The 19,264-nt window shown below is 36.8% G+C and overlaps 1 protein-coding gene across 4 annotated transcripts in view; it reads right to left on the reverse strand.

Moving 5' to 3' along the window:
* ITGA1 (integrin subunit alpha 1) overlaps positions 1-19,264 on the reverse strand; it is a 191,179-nt gene that overhangs the window by 41,099 nt on the left and 130,816 nt on the right. For all 4 annotated transcript variants that reach the window (XM_032625791.1, XM_032625792.1, XM_032625793.1 and 1 more), the window contains 4 exons: positions 11,016-11,158; positions 6,905-7,048; positions 5,467-5,724; positions 2,681-2,811 (listed from right to left, as the gene is read on the reverse strand). In XM_032625791.1, the coding sequence (XP_032481682.1) occupies positions 2,681-2,811; positions 5,467-5,724; positions 6,905-7,048; positions 11,016-11,158 (676 nt within the window). The remainder of the gene's footprint in view (positions 1-2,680; positions 2,812-5,466; positions 5,725-6,904; positions 7,049-11,015; positions 11,159-19,264) is intronic.

The raw sequence follows: 19,264 nt of genomic DNA on the forward strand, positions 1-19,264 counted from the left end.
GTAATACAAAATTAGGCAGAGTATACGGAGCTTGATGCTAATGCCTTAGAATAAAGCCAGCATAATTGTTGAACACCGTTATCTGGTTTCTGCCTTGTAACCAGACTGGCTCTTTAGAGCTAGGTATCTTGTGAATACATAGGTCCCTGCTTATGCTTTTGCGTTTGAAAAGAAAAATTATAGTTATTTTTCTTTTAAAACAATTTACACATAGAAAATATGAAAATATAGTAAAGGAAACAAAGAAAATACAAATCAGTTGTAATTCTATCATTCAACAATAATCACCATTCATATACATATATATGTACATCTGTATAGAGAGAGACGCATACACACACATACATGCATAAGTATACACACACACACACACATACACACACACTGGCCCATATACATATACAAGCATAAGTACTTTAAAAACATAATATAATAAACAACCTTCCAATATTTCTATTTTTCTGAGAACATTATTGTTAATGGCAGTACACGATTCCAACATATGCATGAACCATAATCTAGTTACTCAAAGCTCTCTTACTGGATATTTATCTTACCTTCTTCAAAAAAATATCTATAACCTATAGCACTGTGATTACTCTAAAGACCATACATCTTTAACCATAGACTATATCTTCAAAAAATTATTAGGAGGTAAAATTAAAAAGTATGAACATTTTAAGGCTTTTTAACACTTCAGTGACAAATGCCTGCTAATGCGTTTTAACCAGTTTACTGTTTCACCAGCAACGAATGAGTGAATGAGCGTGTCTAGTTTCCTGCTTGGAAGTTTGGATCCTCTGGGCATGAGGCTGCCTTGACCACTCCCCAACCCACATCTCGTCTCTGCCCCATGCAGATCTTTACAGCGTCTGTGGCTCAGTCTACCCACAGGATGGGGTTCTCCCATCTGCTCCTGGGTGTCCCTGACTGCTGGGTGGGCCTACGTTTGTCACCTGTCATCCATATTTACTCTCAATACCTCCTTCAGCATTGAAAATCTTGGTCTTCACGCTGCAGTATACTGGTTTAGTCCATTTTGCTGGGCAACAACAGGGACCCAAGTCTGTCATTCTGGCCCCTCGATGATAAAGCCTTGACTGGGGACAGGAAAGCCCAGAAACAAGTTTTCAGGGCTTTGTAAGAAGCCCTTGAGGCAAAACTGGAGAATAAAAATCGTCCTTAAAATGTATGTATATTTTTTGGGCTTCCCTGGTGGCGCAGTGGTTGAGAGTCCGCCTGCCGATGCAGGGGACACGGGTTTGTGCCCCGGTCCAGGAAGATCCCACATGCCGCAGAGCGGCTAGGCCCGTGAGCCATGGCCGCTGAGCCTGCGCGTCCAGAGCCTGTGCTCTGCAACGGGAGAGGCCACAGCAGTGAGAGGCCCGCGTACCACAAAAAACAAAACAAAAAAAACTATGTATATTTTTTAATATACAGGGGTGAATACAATAAATATTCCTGGGTAAAGATTATCTTAATGAATTAATCCAGGATTAACAGTTCGAACAAAAACTAAATGTTCTCTTTGTTCCCGAAACTGGTGACTTCTGGTCTGGACCCTTGGTTTCGGGTGGGCTCCCCCGAAAGTCACAGCCATTGCTGCCCAGCATTCTCTCCTCCTAGGCATCACCTTTCAGCTTTCCTTTCCCACTACTGTACAGTTAAAAATATTTTTTAAAAAACATAATGGTTACTCTGTATAGTTTAGTGTACAACTTTTACTTGACCATTAGTTCTTTTTTTTTTTTTTTTTTTTTTTTGACCATTAGTTCTTAAGGATTATCTTAAATTATGACAAAGTCATATTTTCCAGTCTCTATCTTCACCTCTTTCACAATTTTCTTTACTATCCTTCTACATAAAGTTTGGCAAAAGACTATCTGAATCGCACTAAACTAATGATTAATTTGAAAGAATCAACATGTGGACTTTCCATTGAGGCACATGGCATAAATATTTTTTTTTTTTTATTTATTAAATTCTTCCTTTATATGTCTTAACCAAGTTTGCAACATATTTCAAAATTATCACACAGATTTCTCGTTAAGGTTATTGACATGTTTTCGTCACATTTTTTTCAAATAGAACCTTTTTGAAATCATGTCTTATTAACTAGTTAAAGCTAGTTATTAATGCTATAAATTATTTTTATTAATAAGTTAATTGATTAATAAAATGGTATTGATGAATATACGTGACGATTGATGAGGATTTTACAGTTAACTGAAGTTAATTTGGGGATGCAGGCATTTTAAAGGCTGAGAAAAGATATTACTGTAGACGCTTCTGTGCTTGACCAACAATGTAAACATAATCAGACAGTGGTGCGCAAATGTCGTTCTACGTGTTAGGTAAATGAGGGAAAGTTTCTTGTTTATATACATCCTGTATGAGGCTCACTTTCCCCCTATGCTTCCCTACAAGCAGAATACTTATGTTAGTGACAATTACATAATAGATACCCCAATTAAGTGTTGATTCTATTTGTTCCTTTAATATGGTTTCTCTATTTTTAAGATTTATCAACTTCTCAGATTCCCAAACTGCATAATTTTTATCTGAATAATGGAGCACAAAGAGAAACAGACATTTGGTATATAAATTCTAATCATACTCTGAGCTCTGGAACTGTTTGGAAAATATTATCATATTAATTGGATGTTATTCAAATACATACCAGAAGAGGGCAGCACCACCAAGGCCCCCAATAGTGACATCAGTCAGACCGTCACCATTTAAATCCATTTCTCCGTGGATAGACTGGCCAAAAAATTTCAGTGTCTCGCCATCTCCCCCTGATGGAATACGCTGTGAAAATCCCAGCAGAGAGTTTTTAATGTCAGAAGAGTCTCTTCAAAAACAGTTTCAAATAAATCTGAGAACTTGGATTGGTTAACAAAAAATTAAAATTAGAGATCTTTTGGAAACCTGCCCAAGAGGCCCCTCATGTGGAGACAAGAGGAATTACTCAGATATTCCCAAAGGATATTCTTTTTATAGTGCAGACAAAATCATTTCAGGGTTATTGACACCAGGGAGAGGGGAAAATATATAACGTCATCTTGTCCAATCCTCAAGGAAAACATTATGAGTAATTGGCTCTACTTTCTAGTTCCTGTTCAATTCCATTACACAGAGATATTTAAAGGTGCTGTAAACACATCATACAAGCAAGAGGGGGAGTACAAAATTATCCTAGGGTCAGTTTGGGGTTCACTGAACTCTGAGGCTGGGTATAAATAATACATGCTATCAAATACATTTTTCAATATGCAATCTTTACTGTCTGTCAAAAGTGGTTCTGAAAGTCAAGAGCATAATAGACTCAATTTCATTCATACGTATCCACAACGTTGGGAAGGCACAATGAATATGGAGTTCTCGAAGACTGATCTGTGCACATTACCATACATAATATGTTTGACATCTGTACTTCCTGACTTAGCTTGGGTTCAAGCTGATAATATTTTAATAGAACCTGATGGCAGGGAAACCCGACTGACAGACACTCCCTAAACTCGGGATCTCCTTATCCTCCTGTTTTTCCACTTAAATATCATAAAATAAGAAGCAAAATAAGGCAAACCAGATGGAAACATTTTTCATGCTTAAATGTTTGTGGCTCAGTGGAAATTATTTCCTTATTTTTTCAGCAAAAAAATCAGGAGTTATCAGCCCCACTGTTGCTGGAGGACTTGATTCAGTTTGGTTCTGGACCATTCCATACACAAGCAGCACCTCTAGTTACCATGGAAATGAATGAGCACATCCTCACCTATCTTTGGGAAAGCATTTTGCCAATAATTAAACAAACTCAACTCTAATATTCTTTATTGTTTTTGTTGCTTAAAGCTGCACCTTGATTTACCACCATTTTACAAAATTAATTGCTTATGGCAATCTAGTCTACTTACTAATGATTTAAAAATCCTTCTTTTTCTACTGCAAATGCCACTCCATTAAATGTGAGGGATTGAAACTGAATGAATAGAGGGGTAGAACACAAGAAACTCCTTCCTTCAGTCCCTGATTCTATCACGCCCCCATAGTTAATACAGCCTATTTCCAGTTACAAAAAACCATGAAGATTTTTAACAGAAGCAAATCACTTATTAAATGGATAGCAGTGTCATTACAGAAATATGCTCTTTATTTTGTTGTTTCACTATTAAGGTCATTATGACTTTATGAAAAATTAAGCACAACTTCGCAAGACATGAATATATTTTGAGAATTCTATTGACTACAGAACCGAAGAACAATCAACTGTAAAGAGAAATAACTGATGTTCTGCTTTTCTTTTCATGTTATGTAAGCTAGAAAAGTAGTGAATTCTATTTTGTTTACAAGTAGTTGTTCAATGCCTAATTAACTATGGTTACTTAAAAACAGACAACTACATTAGAAGAATTCCTTTAAACTCTTTTACTTTTATAATGCATGAAACACTTCTGTAGATGGACATTTTTCTCAGGTAGGAAAAAGTTACATTTGCGTATTAGAGTCATTAACTGACAATAAATTTAAAACAAGAACAAAAGAAATCCCCTGAAGGTTAAGTTTAATTATTCAGATTATTTTTTTCCAAGAGGGATTACTTGGGAGAAAATTATAAACCTTCAGAAGCCCAAATTTATTTGATGAAAATATACAAGTTTAATTCATAAATATAAACTTAATGTGATTTTACTATAAAAACATGGGTATTGAATATAAAAACAATTTCATCTCCTTTATTGGCCAAATCATGTAATTATTGTTCTCTTACTCAGAAAGTGGTATCCTCTGTTTATGATCAGGCACACTGTAGATGTTAAATAGCATTGTTAAAAAGCGTTCTTTTGTTTTGCTTTTTTTTTTTTTTTTTTTGTGGTACACGGGCCTCTCACTGTTGTGGCCTCTCCCGTTGCGGAGCACAGGCTGTGGATGCGCAGGCTCAGCGGCCATGGCTCACGGGCCCAGCCGCTCTGCGGCATGTGGGATCCTCCCGGACCGGCGCACGAACCCGTGTTCCCTGCATCAGCAGGCGGACTCTCAACCACTGCGCCACCAGAAAGCCCCTGTTTTGCTTTTTTTAACCATTTCAAAAGATCAGGTCATGGAGACAAGGCAAATAACAGAAAAAAGAAAAAAACTAGATAAAAGAATAAAATTACAAGTAATTCTTCTATAAAGAAAACAGAATTAGATATCTAGTTTCCCAAGAGACAGAGGAAAAAAAATAACTCATGAAACAAGACATTGGTATTGAACCCACTTATCACTTAAGGGCAAGAATCACAGAATCAGAAATATACGTGTAATATAATAAACCAATGTTATCTCAATGAATAATAAAGCTAAAAAAACCCATATATTGCTACTGATTGTATGACAATACACCACTGTTGTATTGCAGTAACATCCACTCCTGCTACACTAAATTATAATTAAATAAAAGAATCTGTAGGTTTAACTTCTTACTTGTGCATACTCTTCCCTTATAGTCTTGCCACTTCCATGATAAATGTACACGGCTCCCCCATGATCATCTTCCAGGGGTGCTCCTATCACGATGTCATTAAATCCATCAAGATTGAGGTCTTTCACAGCAGAAATAGCTGTTCCAAAACGAGCTCCACATGGTTCATTTTTGTTTTCCTTTGTGCATGAATTGTGCTTCAGAGACGAACAGCAAGTCTGCTTCATGGGTTCCAGGCTCATTTGATATTCAAACCTTGTCTGGAAGAAAGATAAACAGGATACTTATGGATTTCTGTCATTACTACAGAAGAGCGAAGTTTCTAAGTACATACTAAATCAGTGCTACTAAAAACCATTTGTACCTCAATGGTAAAGTTTGTAAAATTTCTTAAAAAGTGTGTCTATCTGAGAGCAAAGTTAGAGATTTCAAAGAACAGACTGTAGAAATGTGGGAAAGATGATGTACTGAGGATTTTAATGGATTCTCCTTTTAATGTAATCAAGTGAGTACATAACTCACAACAGCTTTTTAAAGCTGAAGAGCTGAATTTTAAAATCCTCAATTCGTGTCACTATCCTTTCTTCACCCATTATTGTGCTTTTTGGAAAAGTCTCTCTCTATTCTCCCCTATAAAGGACGGAAAGTGCTAGCAATGATGAACAGGAACAGATTTTCTTGGGAAAAAAGGGAAAAACAGCACAGGGCCAAAAAAATGTTGACAGGAGGAATCAAAAAGATGATAGGAAGAAAGATATGTAATTTATGATTTAAAATAATTAATATGGGAAAGACTCTAATAATTTAACAAGCTAAATAGATACAACCCAACTTTGCAAAAAATCTAATGAAGATTTTTTAAACATCAAAAAATTTTTCTAATGAAGAAATCAAGAATTATTTCGCTTAGCAAATGATGGCTAAAGTTAGGATCAGAGAAACAAAATCTCACTGTAGCAGAGTGAAGTATTCCAAAGACCATAGCAGTTTGCTCAAAGTCTTTGGTGTCACTGCCTTAAAAGTCAGTGCTTCTCCACAGTCTCTCCCCCTTCCCCCTTTACACACACACACACACACACACACACACACACACACACACACAGAGCTTGAACTGTTAACGTGACCCACCTCTAGACCAGAGCTCATGAATGGTTGCCCTGTGAATTTAGCAATTTAGTGAGATTTATTTATCTTTATTCTATATACTCTTTAAAAAGTTCACATTTACAAGCAGAAAATATCTAACGGTTTGAACTACTTTATCAGAATTCTAAATGTTCGTTTAGAGACTGAGGAGTTAGTGAGGTAGGCTGGCCCTGAAAGCTTCTTTGCTCCTTTTGCCGAAGTGAGTGAAAAATTAGAACATTATTAATTGAAATTTTAAGAAAGAAAGATTCTCCCAGATTTCAACCAAAGTTATCAGGTTACGGTTACCATTACCTGATTCAGAGCATAGATGTACACTTTTCCTTGTTCCTCCTTCTCTGTTCCCATGAACATGGGAGCCCCGACCAGAAGAATGTCAGTATTAGAATCTTTATCAATGTCAATTGTTGTCAAAACACTTCCAAAGTAGGAACCGATCTAGGACACAAGACAAAACAGAACAAAACAGTCTGATGAACATCAGAAATTCTCAAGGAAACTAAAAACCTGCATTTCTCTTACATATACCAATTGAGAAGAGTATTTGGGAGTCAGATGACAAAGGAAATGAAATATAGAAACTGATGCTACCTGAGAGCTCTTTATTGGCTCTTGCATGAAGCTAATGAATATTAGGTCCATCCTGGGGGATGAGCAGTTGTCATAGATTCTGTAGCTTGAGAATAAGAGAAAGGATTTCTTCTGTATTTCACCCTAACCTCTCTTCTCCACAAATCAGAAAAGATCAGTAATAATACAACAATTTTTTAAGGAAATAAATGAAATAAACAATAGAAGGCATTCCTGAATGGCTTCAGTATATGTTTAAATACACCATGAGGAACTGAATTATCTCGGAACACTGGGGCAACATATTTCACCTTAGAGTCTTAGAAGACTGTCTACTCAACAAAATCGCTAAGTCTTGTCCCAGCAGCTATGAGAGATAGAGAAATATAAAAGGATTGCTGGGGGACCATCCTCTAGCAGGACTGTGTTTTCTCTTTAATGATAGGGATGAATTTTAGGGAAATTCAGGGTACTTGTGCTTCATTATCCAAGTGCAATAACTTTCTCAAATGTTGACCTGTGTTTGATATTCGACGTGCTGTATAATTTTTTCCTTGAAATCTCCTGTCATCTTCCATGACTTTACTTTTGCTCTTCTGATTCTGCCACAGTATCACAAACCATTCTTTCTTTCCATTTTGCTGGCTCCTTTCTCTCCTTCCATTCCCTAGATTTTGGCCTCCCCTGAGTTCAGACATGCAACCATTCCCTTCCTTAGATGACCAATCCTCCCCTACCAATTCCCACTATCTCAAATGGCAAATGCACTCCATCTTCCTTCTCAAGACTCCCAGTTCTACATTTCTACACATAGCCAGACAGCTGCTAGACATTGATTTTTTTGAATGTCCTTTTCTAACAGGCTTATGAAAGGTTTCAAAGGTCTTTGTTTTAGGTTGAATTAATTACAAATGTTAAATAAAATGTTGTAAGATCTGGCAATATTGGGTCTTCATTCCCACATGGCAATAGCCGTCTGAAGCTGAGCAGGGGCTAAGCCTGTAGATGGTTCACAAGCTGCCCAGCCATGCCTCCCACTTTCTATTGTCTTCTGTCCAGCAGCTTTTTTATTTGCTTACCTCCCTGCCACCTGCAACCATTTGGATTTGTGCTCACTGTTACAGAAAACATGTCTAAAACCAAATACCATTTAAAAAATATCTAAACTGCTTGAGTTGCTGACATGCTTTCTTTTTTCTGAATTTTATTTCATTTATTTTTTTATACAGCAGGTTCCTATTAGTCAACCATTTTATACACATCAGTGTATACCTGTCAATCCCAATCGTCCAATCCAGCACACACACCGCCCACCTCCGCTTTCCCCCCTTGGTGTCCATACATTTGTTCTCTACATCTGTGTCTCAATTTCTGCCCTGAAAACCGGTTCATCTGTACCATTTTTCTAGGTTTCACATATATGCGTTAATATATTTGTTTTTCTCTTTCTGACTTACTTCACTCTGTATGACAGTCTCTAGATCCATCCATGTCTCTACAAATAACCCAATTTTGTTCCTCATTATGGCTGAGTAATATTCCATTGTATATATGTACCACATCTTCTTTATCCATTTGTCTGTTGATGGGCATTTGGGTTGCTTCCATGACATCGCTATTATAAATAGTGCTGCAATGAACATTGGGGTGCATGTGTCTTTTTGAATTGTGGTTTTCTCTGGGTACATGCCCAGTAGTGGGATTGCTGGGTCATATGGTAATTCTATTTTTAGTTTTTTAAGGAACCTCCATACTGTCCTCCATAGTGGCTGTATCAATTTACATTCTCACCAACAGCACAAGAGGGTTCCCTTTTCTGCACACCCTCTCCAGCATTTGTTGTTTGTAGATTTTCTGATGATGCCCATTCTAACTGGTGTGAGGTGATACCTCATTGTAGTTTTGATTTGCATTTCTCTAATAATTAGTGATGTTGAGCAGCTTTTCATGTGCTCCTTGGCCATCTGTATGTCTTCTTTGGAGAAATGTCAATTTAGGTCTTCTGTCCATTTTTGGATTGGGTTGTTTGTTTATTTAATATTGACCTGCATGAGCTGTTTATATATTTTGGAGATTAATCCTTTGTCCATTGATTCATTTGCAAATATTTTCTCCCATTCTGAGGGTTGTCTTTTCATCTTGATTGTAGTTTCCTTTGCTTTGCAAAAACTTTTAAGTTTCATTAGGTCCCATTTGTTTATTTTTGTTTTTATGAGTTGCTGACATTCTAATCATGGCGCCCTTTCTCCCAGACTCCCAGGCTTGAAACTCAAATCACTCATGATTTACATTATTCGTGATACTCTCCTCAAGTGTTCATAAGCAACTTTTTTCACAAAATTTTACACTTCCTGTCTTAGAGACAATCAATAGAGTGATAATGGGCCTAAGATGTCACCCAAATGGTTTCTTTTACAATCTTGTCAATTCTTCCTTATTTATGTCTGCCACATCCCTTCCTTTTCTATTTTTATTGTTGATCTATCATTTCAGGTTCTTCTCGCCTCATCCTTCAGCTCCAATAAAAGCCTTGTTTTTTATTGTTTATGCATTTTCTGATTATAAATGTTGTCAAAGGGTTAATAACACCCCCTCAGCTGGGAAAAGAGAATCTGACCTTTGGCTTATTCTAACTCTGTCCCCCTGGAAATATGATCATCATATTCAGCTATAACACTTAGCAACATTGAGTGTGGTGAAAAAAACCTCTGATTGGAACATTGCATTTAGGCTGGGTGGAACTATAAACACCCGATGGAGATAACATATTTTGGGCTTCCTAGATTGCAGTGACTCTTCTAACTGCATGCCTTTAGCAGGACTCAGGGAAGCTATGTCTATGGTGCTGTTATAAAAGATGTTGGCTCCTGTAGGGCTTTAAAGCCAGGGCAACTCCTGCACCTGCTTTAAGTGTCTGTCTCTTGGCATCTCAGCTGTGCTGTTGTGCTGGGCTGCTTCCAGGGCTCCTACAGGGGAGGGAGGCCGGTGCTGCCCTGCCCTTCTGAGTAGTTTGTGTGAGTGTGTGTCGGGGGGTTAGTCTAGTGAGTTGGAATGTTTAGTGAAGCCCAAGAACACCCCCATCCTATGAGGAATGTAGAATAAAATCTCATTCTAGAATACCTGGAAAATGCAGAAAACTATGAAGAAAGGAATAAAAATTACCCAAATTATCACCATTTAATAATAACCAACAACAGCACAGATGTTTCTTGCAGTTTAAAAAAGACTTATATATACTTATGTTTGCATATTGCATATATAATTTCTTAAACGACTTTTAATATTCAATATTATCTAATGAGAATTCTCTGACTTTACACATTACAAATTATTTCCCATCACCTCCAGGGGAAAATCCAAATTCCTTAGTCTACCATTCAAAACCTCACACAGTTGGGCCCCACTGGCTCTTTCACTGTGTTTTCTACCTATCTACGTTCTGTCTTTCTTCTAGACTAGCCCACATTTTATCTCTTATTAAGAATTTCTGTACCATCCTAGCTTAAAAGAATCTTTCTATGTTCTGAATTTACTGTCTGTGGCCCTGGCACTTTCATGCTTATTAATGTCTTATATTTCTTTGCTTGTGTATATGTTTGTACATCTGTATCTACATCATTATCTACACATCCTACACCTACCTCCATCCAGCTGAAATATTACTGATGCCAAAGACAGAGACATTTAGATTCCTCCGAGGAACTTAACGTGGGGCCCTGTTCACAGTGCATGTTAAATATGGGGGTACTGTTTTTTAAAAAGTTTAGGACAACAGACAGTTTAACTTACATAGAGTGTGAATGGATTAATTTAAAACAACGATTTTGAAGTTTACCTGTTCTCCATGGAGTGTCTGGAGAATCCTGATGTCTCCATCCTCCATCCTGTAGATGACCACCTGGCCTGTATGATTGTACCGTGGCTGTCCGGCAATGTAGAGCACATCTCCAGAAACAGTGGCAGAGTTTACTGTGTAACCTAATGAAAGACAGACGCTGGATATACTCACTGCCCCCTTGGAGTTTGCATGGAATAAATTAAGATCCATTTTAAACGGTTGGGAGAATCATTGTTATATGTTTATATGGACTTCTCTTTTTTTGAAAATAAATATATACACTTTAATGCAGGAAAGTTTGTTTAGGTAGAAGCTTTTAGTGTGCTCCCTAATTATCTACCACAACTGCTTCATTCTGAAAAGGTATTTTTCCCCAAACCTCAGTTTTTCATTGTTTAAAAGCACAAATGATATAACATTGACAGGAAAAGAAAACACACACACACACATACAAAACTCTCGCAATCTCAATTTACCCCTTTGAAATAAATCAATTGTATTTTATTTGGATGCATGTGTCTGTGCTATAGAAATCCATAACTTTATACAGTTGTAATCATAGTAAATGTAAACGTTTTCTGTATTGCTACCTAGGTTTTTAATTGTAATTTTAAATGGTTGAAGCTTCCTTCTCAGTTAAGGTATAAATGCCTTGTGTTTATACCATAGGTCCATTCCCTGTTGGAATGGTGGAATTTAGGTGGTTTTTAAATTTTTTGGCATTACACTTAAGCCTGCAAAGACATCTTTGAGTATTTAATTTTTTTCTTTCTTTTGGATTTTTTTGATGACAAATTTCAAGGAATAGATTACTGAGCAAATTTTTAATGGTTCTTATAATATCTGACAAATTGTTTCCAGAATATTTGTACTAATTCATTCCATGAACAGCCACTGGAGAGAGTAGTTTAACCAAATTCTTACAAACATTAGGTACATTACTTTTATTTAAAATTGTGCATGCTGTAATAAATGTTAAACAATATCACCTTGCTGTGATTTAAATTTTCATTTGCTTGATTAAAAGTGAGCTTGAACAGTTTTTCACAATTATTCCTCTTTTTAAATTGGGCCTTCATGACCTTTAAAATTTTAAACTGTGTCTTTAAAGCAGGTTATTATTAATTTTTGAGTGAAGAATTAGATTTATTCTTTGTATCTCTAGAGAACAGAGCTAAATCAATAGATAAAAATTACCACGTGGAGATTTCAACTCTACAGAAGGAAGAAATGTTCTAATAACCAGAACTGTCCATCAATTGGAGTAGAAGGCAGATTATTTTTCCAAATGCCACAGAATAGCATTTTTTACTGAAAAAAAGATTATATTGATAACTTACTTACCAAGTATTTTACCATAAGATAATAGTTCCACTTTCTTCCAAAACTTTAAAAGAGGAACAGAAGTTTTATACTGAAATATGTTTATTCTTACAAGTCCTAAAGGAACACAATTCCTCAGCCATATTCCCCTTCATGAATATTTTTCTCACATTTTCATTTATTCAACTTAGAGCTTTTTAAAAAATTTACTATACATAATAGAGACTGTAAAATATTCTTTTTCTAATGTGTAATGTGTTATATTTTTATGTTACTAACCACAGTATTGCTTAAAAAATAAAAACTTTAGGGTCATGTTTATACATAAATAAAATGGAAAAGAAGACTGTGCAAAACAAAGGTTGTATTTCATGCAGCTCTATTAGAAATATTAAGAAGAGAGTGGGGTGAGTGGGGTGAGAGTACACAGCGATTTTTTTTTTTGCAATTTTCAGAGCTATGAATGCAAACTGATAAAAGAACCTTTAAAAAATAAGTTGAAAATTATGTGTGAGGCTTGGAGTTGTGTGATTATCTACTTGACTTTGAGGATGCGCAATTGATTACTAAACCGTTAGCTGAAATCTTCACAGTGACAATAACAACCAGTCAGGTAGTCCTGGTTGAAGCTCGGGCATCTAAAGACAATAAAGGAAAAGTGAGAACAAGGGCCCAGTAAAGTCTAGTCGTAATAGAAGGATAATAATTATAAAGATTTAAAAGCTTAATATCACTTTCTGAAAAGGAAAGGCACATGATTGAAGAGAAAGGAAAATTGATGTCATGGTTCTGTGTGTAGATTTATAAAGAGTAAATCCTGTCAGCTCTCATGATTCACTTCTTGGGAAAAGTGCTAGGATCTGGTGAGGTAAGGGGAAACAGGTAGGATTTGACTTGATGTCATGAATTGGCCTCACATCTTTACTTTTCCTCGTGAATCAGTCTAGCGTGATTAGAAATCAGCAAACTGTGGGTGGGGGGAGGTAGGGAACAGGATCTCGACTGTATTCTCACCAGCAAACCCACTTGCCGAGTGCATGTTGGCAAAAGGCAGTTACTGGGCTATAGAAAGACAGGTGGATGATTCCATCCTGAGGGAGGTTGCACAGCTTCAGTTCCTGCTTCTTTCTGATTATTATTGGTTACTATGGGATTTTTTAATAAACTGTCTACCTCTCACTTTTCTTCTTCAGTAAGAATTTCCATAGTCTAACAACTTTCAATCCACATGGATTGGGAGAACACATTCAAACTCTTCTTAATGTGTAACCTATACAAGGAAACATTTTGAAAGCCTAATTTTAGATTTAGAATAATATTTTGGGGAAAAAAAGCTATTTTTCTCCCCTGACCTCTTTCTGAGTGCTTTTCTATTTTGGAAGAAATCTTACATATAATAGACTTTATGTTGGCAAAATGTCTAAAGCACCAACCTGTGACTAAGATAATGAAAGGATTTCTGAAACAAACCAAAAAAAACACATCATCTGAGCAGACTGTAGACAACATACCCCCAAATTTCCTTTTCTGGGCAAACAGGAGTCAGGTATTATAAATACTGTGGTCAGAAATGAAGGTTGTCTTAACTTTTTTTGCCTACAGCAGTATCTTTCAGTCTTGAATTCTCTAAGTCTGCTCTAAGCAAATCATTAACCCAAGGTTTTTGAGAATAATAGATTTAGGGTTCTTTAAGTTTATTTGTTTTTAAGGAATTCCATGATAATCACTCAGAATACCAAAATTACTATAGTGTTATTTATAAAATAACATTATTATTTAATATATTATTAAATATCGTGTTAAAGTGTGTGAACTTCCCTAGAGAAGTGACAATGTCACTCACATCTTTGTGGACTTCAATGTCTTTGTGGGTAATGTCTTTAATGTTTTAACTATTCAATACTAATTAGTAGTAGTATTAATGTCAGCTACTCTTAGTAGGTATATAATACAGCTGTATTAGTTTTCTATTGCTGTTGTAACAAATTACCATAAACTTGATGGTAACACATTACAAATATATTATCTTTTAAAGTTAGAAATCAGACCTAGGTCTCCCTGGGCTAAAATCACGGTGTTGGCAGGGCTGGGTTCCTCCTGGATGCTGTAGAGGAGAATCCATTTCCTTGCCCACTGTGGCTTCTAGAGACCACCCACATTCCTTAGCTGTGGCCCCCCTTCTCCATCTTAAAAGCCAATATTGCATATCTCTGACCATTTTTCTATAGTTCTATCATCCCCTGTCCACATCCAGGAAAGCTTCTCTGATTTTAAAAATCCATGTGATGAGATTGGGCCCAGCCAGGTATCTCAGGATAATCTCCTCATGTCAAGATCTTTAACTTAATCACATCTGCAATGTCCCTTTTGCCATATAAGATCTGGATCTTGGGATTAGGACATGGACATCTTTAGGGCATTGTTCTGCCTATCATAATACTAATAATAAGAGGAATATTTTCTATACAATATTACATAATATACAACAATAGACAATACCTATTGAGGGTCAGCTGTCTGTCAAGCACAACACTAAGCACCTTACAGGTATTATTTAATCTCATTTTCATAACAACCCAAATTTTATATATATTTTTTAATAAATAAGCAAATTGAGGTTTTGAGGAATAAGGCAATTTGTCTAAAGTCATAACCAGGGGCAGAGTCAGAAAACAAACTCAAGATTCTATGACCTAAGAGTATCTCTGTACTGTCTGACTGTATACACAGTGCCCAAACCACTTCAAGTCACTTCAAGTATGATGGGATCAGCAGCTTTATAATTTTTATTTTTATGGGTTCATGATGTTCCATTAAGTGGATTTACTATTTACCACTTACTTAACTATTCCCTTATTTTTGAACATTAAGGATATGCCATTTACCTCAATAAAATACTATGAAAACAACTGTTCCCTTGGCATTCTTAAATAATTGGATTTTTTTCTTTAGGTTAGATCCTCAGAAATGAAATTTCGAGGTCAAGGTGGTGTAAACATTTTTATGGCTCTGGATACACACTGTCAAATGACTTTCCTAAAAAGTTATATTACTTTATATGCCACTGTTACATATGAGGACAAATGTTCTCAGATTCTTCTATCTAGGATGGAAAGAAACCACAGGTTAAACTGGTTCTTGATTTCAAGGTATTTCACATAGAACAGTCTCATAGAATCTTAGAACATGAAGAACCTCTAGAAATTATTTAACCTGAGATTGGCTCAAGATGGAGGAGTAAAAGGACGTGCTCTAACTCCCTCTTACGAGAGCACCAGAATCACATCTAACTGCTGAACAATCATTGACAGGAAGACACTGGAACTCACCAAAAAATATACCCCACATCCAAAGACAAAGGAGAAGCCACAATGAGATGGTGGGAGGGGTGCAATCACAATAAAATCAAATCCCATAACTGCTGGGTGGGTGATTCACAAACTGGAGATCACTTATACCACAGAAGTCCACCTACTGGAGTGAAGACTTTGAGTCCCATGTCAGGCTTCCCAACTTGGGGGTCCAGCAATGGGAGGAGGAATTCCTAGAGAATCAGACTTTGAAGGCTAGTGGGATTTGACTGCAGGACTTCGACAGGACTGGGGAAAACAGAGACTCCACTCTTGGAGGGCACACACAAAAAAAGTGTGCATATCGGGACCCAGGGGAAGGAGCAGTAACCCCACAGGAGACTGAACCAGACCTACCTACTAGTGTTGGAGGGTCTCCTGCACAGGCGAGGGTGGCTGTGGCTCACCGTGGGGACAAGGACACTGGCAGCAGAAGTTCTGGGAAGTACTTCTTGATGTGAGCCCTTCCAGAGTCCGCCATTAGCCCCACCAAAGAGCTCTGGTAGGCTCAAGTGTTGGGTCACATCAGGCCAAACAACCAACAGGGAGGGAACTCAGCCTCACCCATCAGCAGACAAGCATATGAAAGTTTTACTGAGCTCTGCCCATGAGTGCAACAGCCAGCTCTACCCACCACCAGTCCCTCCCATCAGGAAACTTGCACAAGCCTCTTAGATAGCCTCATCCAACAGAGGGCACACAGCAGAAGCAAGAAGAACTACAATCCTGCAGCCTGTGGAAAAAAAACCATATTCACAGGAAGACAGACAAGATGAAAAGGCAGAGGGCTATGTACCAAATGAAGGAACAAGGTAAAACCCCAGAAAAACAACTAAATGCAGTGGAGATAGGCAACCCTCCAGAAAAAGAATTCAGATTAACGATAGTGAAGATGATCCAGGACCTCAAAAAAAGAATGGAGGCAAAGATCAAGAAGACGCAAGAAATGGTTAACAAAGACCTAGAAGAATTAAATAACAAAAAAACAGAGATGAACAATACAATAACTGAAATGAAAAATACACTAGAAGGAATCAATAGCAGAATAACTAAGGCAGAAGAACGGATAAGTGACCTGGAAGACAGAATGGTGGAATTAACTGCTGTGGAACAGAATAAAGAAAAAAGAATGAAAAGAAGTGAAGACAGCCTAAGAGACTTCTGGGACAACATTAGATGCAACAACATTCACATCATAGGGGTCTCAGAAGGAGAAGAGAGAGAGAAAGGACCTGAGAAAATATTTCAAGAGAATATAGTTGAAAACTTCCCTAACGTGGGAAAGGAAATAGCCACCCACGTCCAGGAAGGGCAGAGAGTCCCAGGAAGGATAAACCCAAGGAGAAACACGCCGAGAATCATAGTAATCAAGTTGGCAAAAATTAAAGACAAAGAAAAATTATTGAAAGCAACAGGGAAAAACGACAATTAACATACAAGGGAACTCCCATAAGGTTAACAGCTGATTTCTCAGGAGCAACTCTAGAAGCCAGAAGGGAGTGGCATGACATATTTAAAGTGATGAAAGGGAAGAACCTACAACCAAGATTACTCTACCCGGCAAGGATCTCATTCAGATTCGATGGAGAAATCAAAAGCTTTGCAGACAAGCAAAAGCTAAGAGAATTCAGCACCACCAAACCAGCTCTACAACAAATGCTAAAGGAACTTCTCTAAGTGGGAAACACAAGAGAAGAAAAGGACCTACAAAAACAAACCCATAACAACTAAGAAAATGGTAATAGGAACATACATATTGATAATTACCTTCAATGTAAATGGGTCAAATGCTCCAACCAAAAGACACAGGCTCGCTGAATGGATACAAAAACAAGCCCCATATATATGCTGTCTATAAGAGACTTACGTCAGACCTAGGGACACATACAGATTGAAAGTGAGAAGATGGAGAAAGATATTCCATGCAAATGGAAATCAAAAGAAAGCTGGAGTAGCAATACTCATGTCAGATAAAATAGACTTTAAAAAAAAGAATGTTACAAGAGACAAGGAAGGACACTACATAATGATCAAGGGATCAACCCCAGAATAAGATAGAACAATTATAAATATATATGCGCCCAACATAGGAGCACCTCAATACATAAGGCAACTGTTAACAGCTATGAAAGAGGAAATCGACAGTAACAAAATAATAGTCGGGGACTTTAACATCTCACTTACACCAATGGACAGATCATCCAAAATGAAAATAAATAAGGAAACAGAAGCTTTAAATGACACAATAGACCAGATAGATTTAATTGATATTTATAGGACATTCCATCCAAAAACAGCAGATCACACTTTCTTCTCAAGTGCGTACAGAACATTCTCCAGGGTAGATCATATCTTGGGTCACAAATTAAGCCTCAGTAAATTTAAGAAAATTGAAATCATGTCAAGTATCTTTTCTGACCACAATGCTATGAGATTAGAAATCAATTATAGGGGAAAATACATAACAAAGACAAACACATGGAGGCTAAACAATATGTTACTAAATAATCAAGAGATCACTGAAGAAATCAAAGACAAAATCAGAAAATACCTAGAGACAAATGACAATGAAAACACGACGATCCAAAACCTATGAGACGCAGCAAAAGCAGTTCTAAGAGGGAAGTTTATAGCAATACAAGCCTACCTCAAGAAACATGAAAAATCTCAAATAAACAATGTAACCTTACACCTAAAGGAACTAGAGAAAGAAGTATAAACAAAACCCAAAGTTAGTAGAAGGAAAGAAATCATAAAGATCAGAGCAGAAATAAATGAAACAGAAAACAAAGAAAATAATAGCAAAGATCAATAAAACTAAAAGCTGGTTCTTTGAGAAGATAAACAAAATGGATAAACCATTAGCCAGACTCATCAAGAAAAAGAGAGAGAGGACTCAAATCAATGAAATTAGAAATGAAAAAGAAGACGTTACAACAGACACCACAGAAATAAAGCATCCTAAGAGACTACTACAAGCAACTCTATGCCAATAAAATGGACAACCTGGAAAAAATGGACAAATTCTTAGAAGGGTATAACCTTCCAAGACTGAACCAGGAAGAAATAGAAAATATGAAGAGACCAATCACAAGTAATGAAACTGAAACTGTGATTAAAAATCTTCCAACAAACAAAAGTCCAGGACCAGATGGCTTCACAGGTGAATTCTATCAAACATTTAGAGAAGAGCTAAGAGCCATCCTTCACAAACTCTTCCAAAAAATTGCAGAGGAAGGAACACTTCCAAACTCATTCTATGAGGCCACCATCACCCTGATACCAAAACCAGACAAAGATACTACAAAAAAAGAAAATTACAGGCCAATATCACTGATAAATGTAGATGCAAAAATCCTCAACAAGATACTAGCAAACAGAATCCAACAACACAATAAAAGGATCATACAACATGATCAAGTTGGATTTATCCCAGGGATGCAAGGATTTTCTTCAATATACGGAAATCAATCAATGTGACACACCATATTAACAAATTGAAGAAGAAAAACCATATGATCATCTCAATAAATGCAGAAAAAGCTTTTGACAAAATTCAACACCCATTTATGA

This window comes from Phocoena sinus, chromosome 3, assembly GCF_008692025.1.
Source record: "Phocoena sinus isolate mPhoSin1 chromosome 3, mPhoSin1.pri, whole genome shotgun sequence".
Classification (NCBI taxonomy): Eukaryota; Metazoa; Chordata; class Mammalia; order Artiodactyla; family Phocoenidae; genus Phocoena; species Phocoena sinus.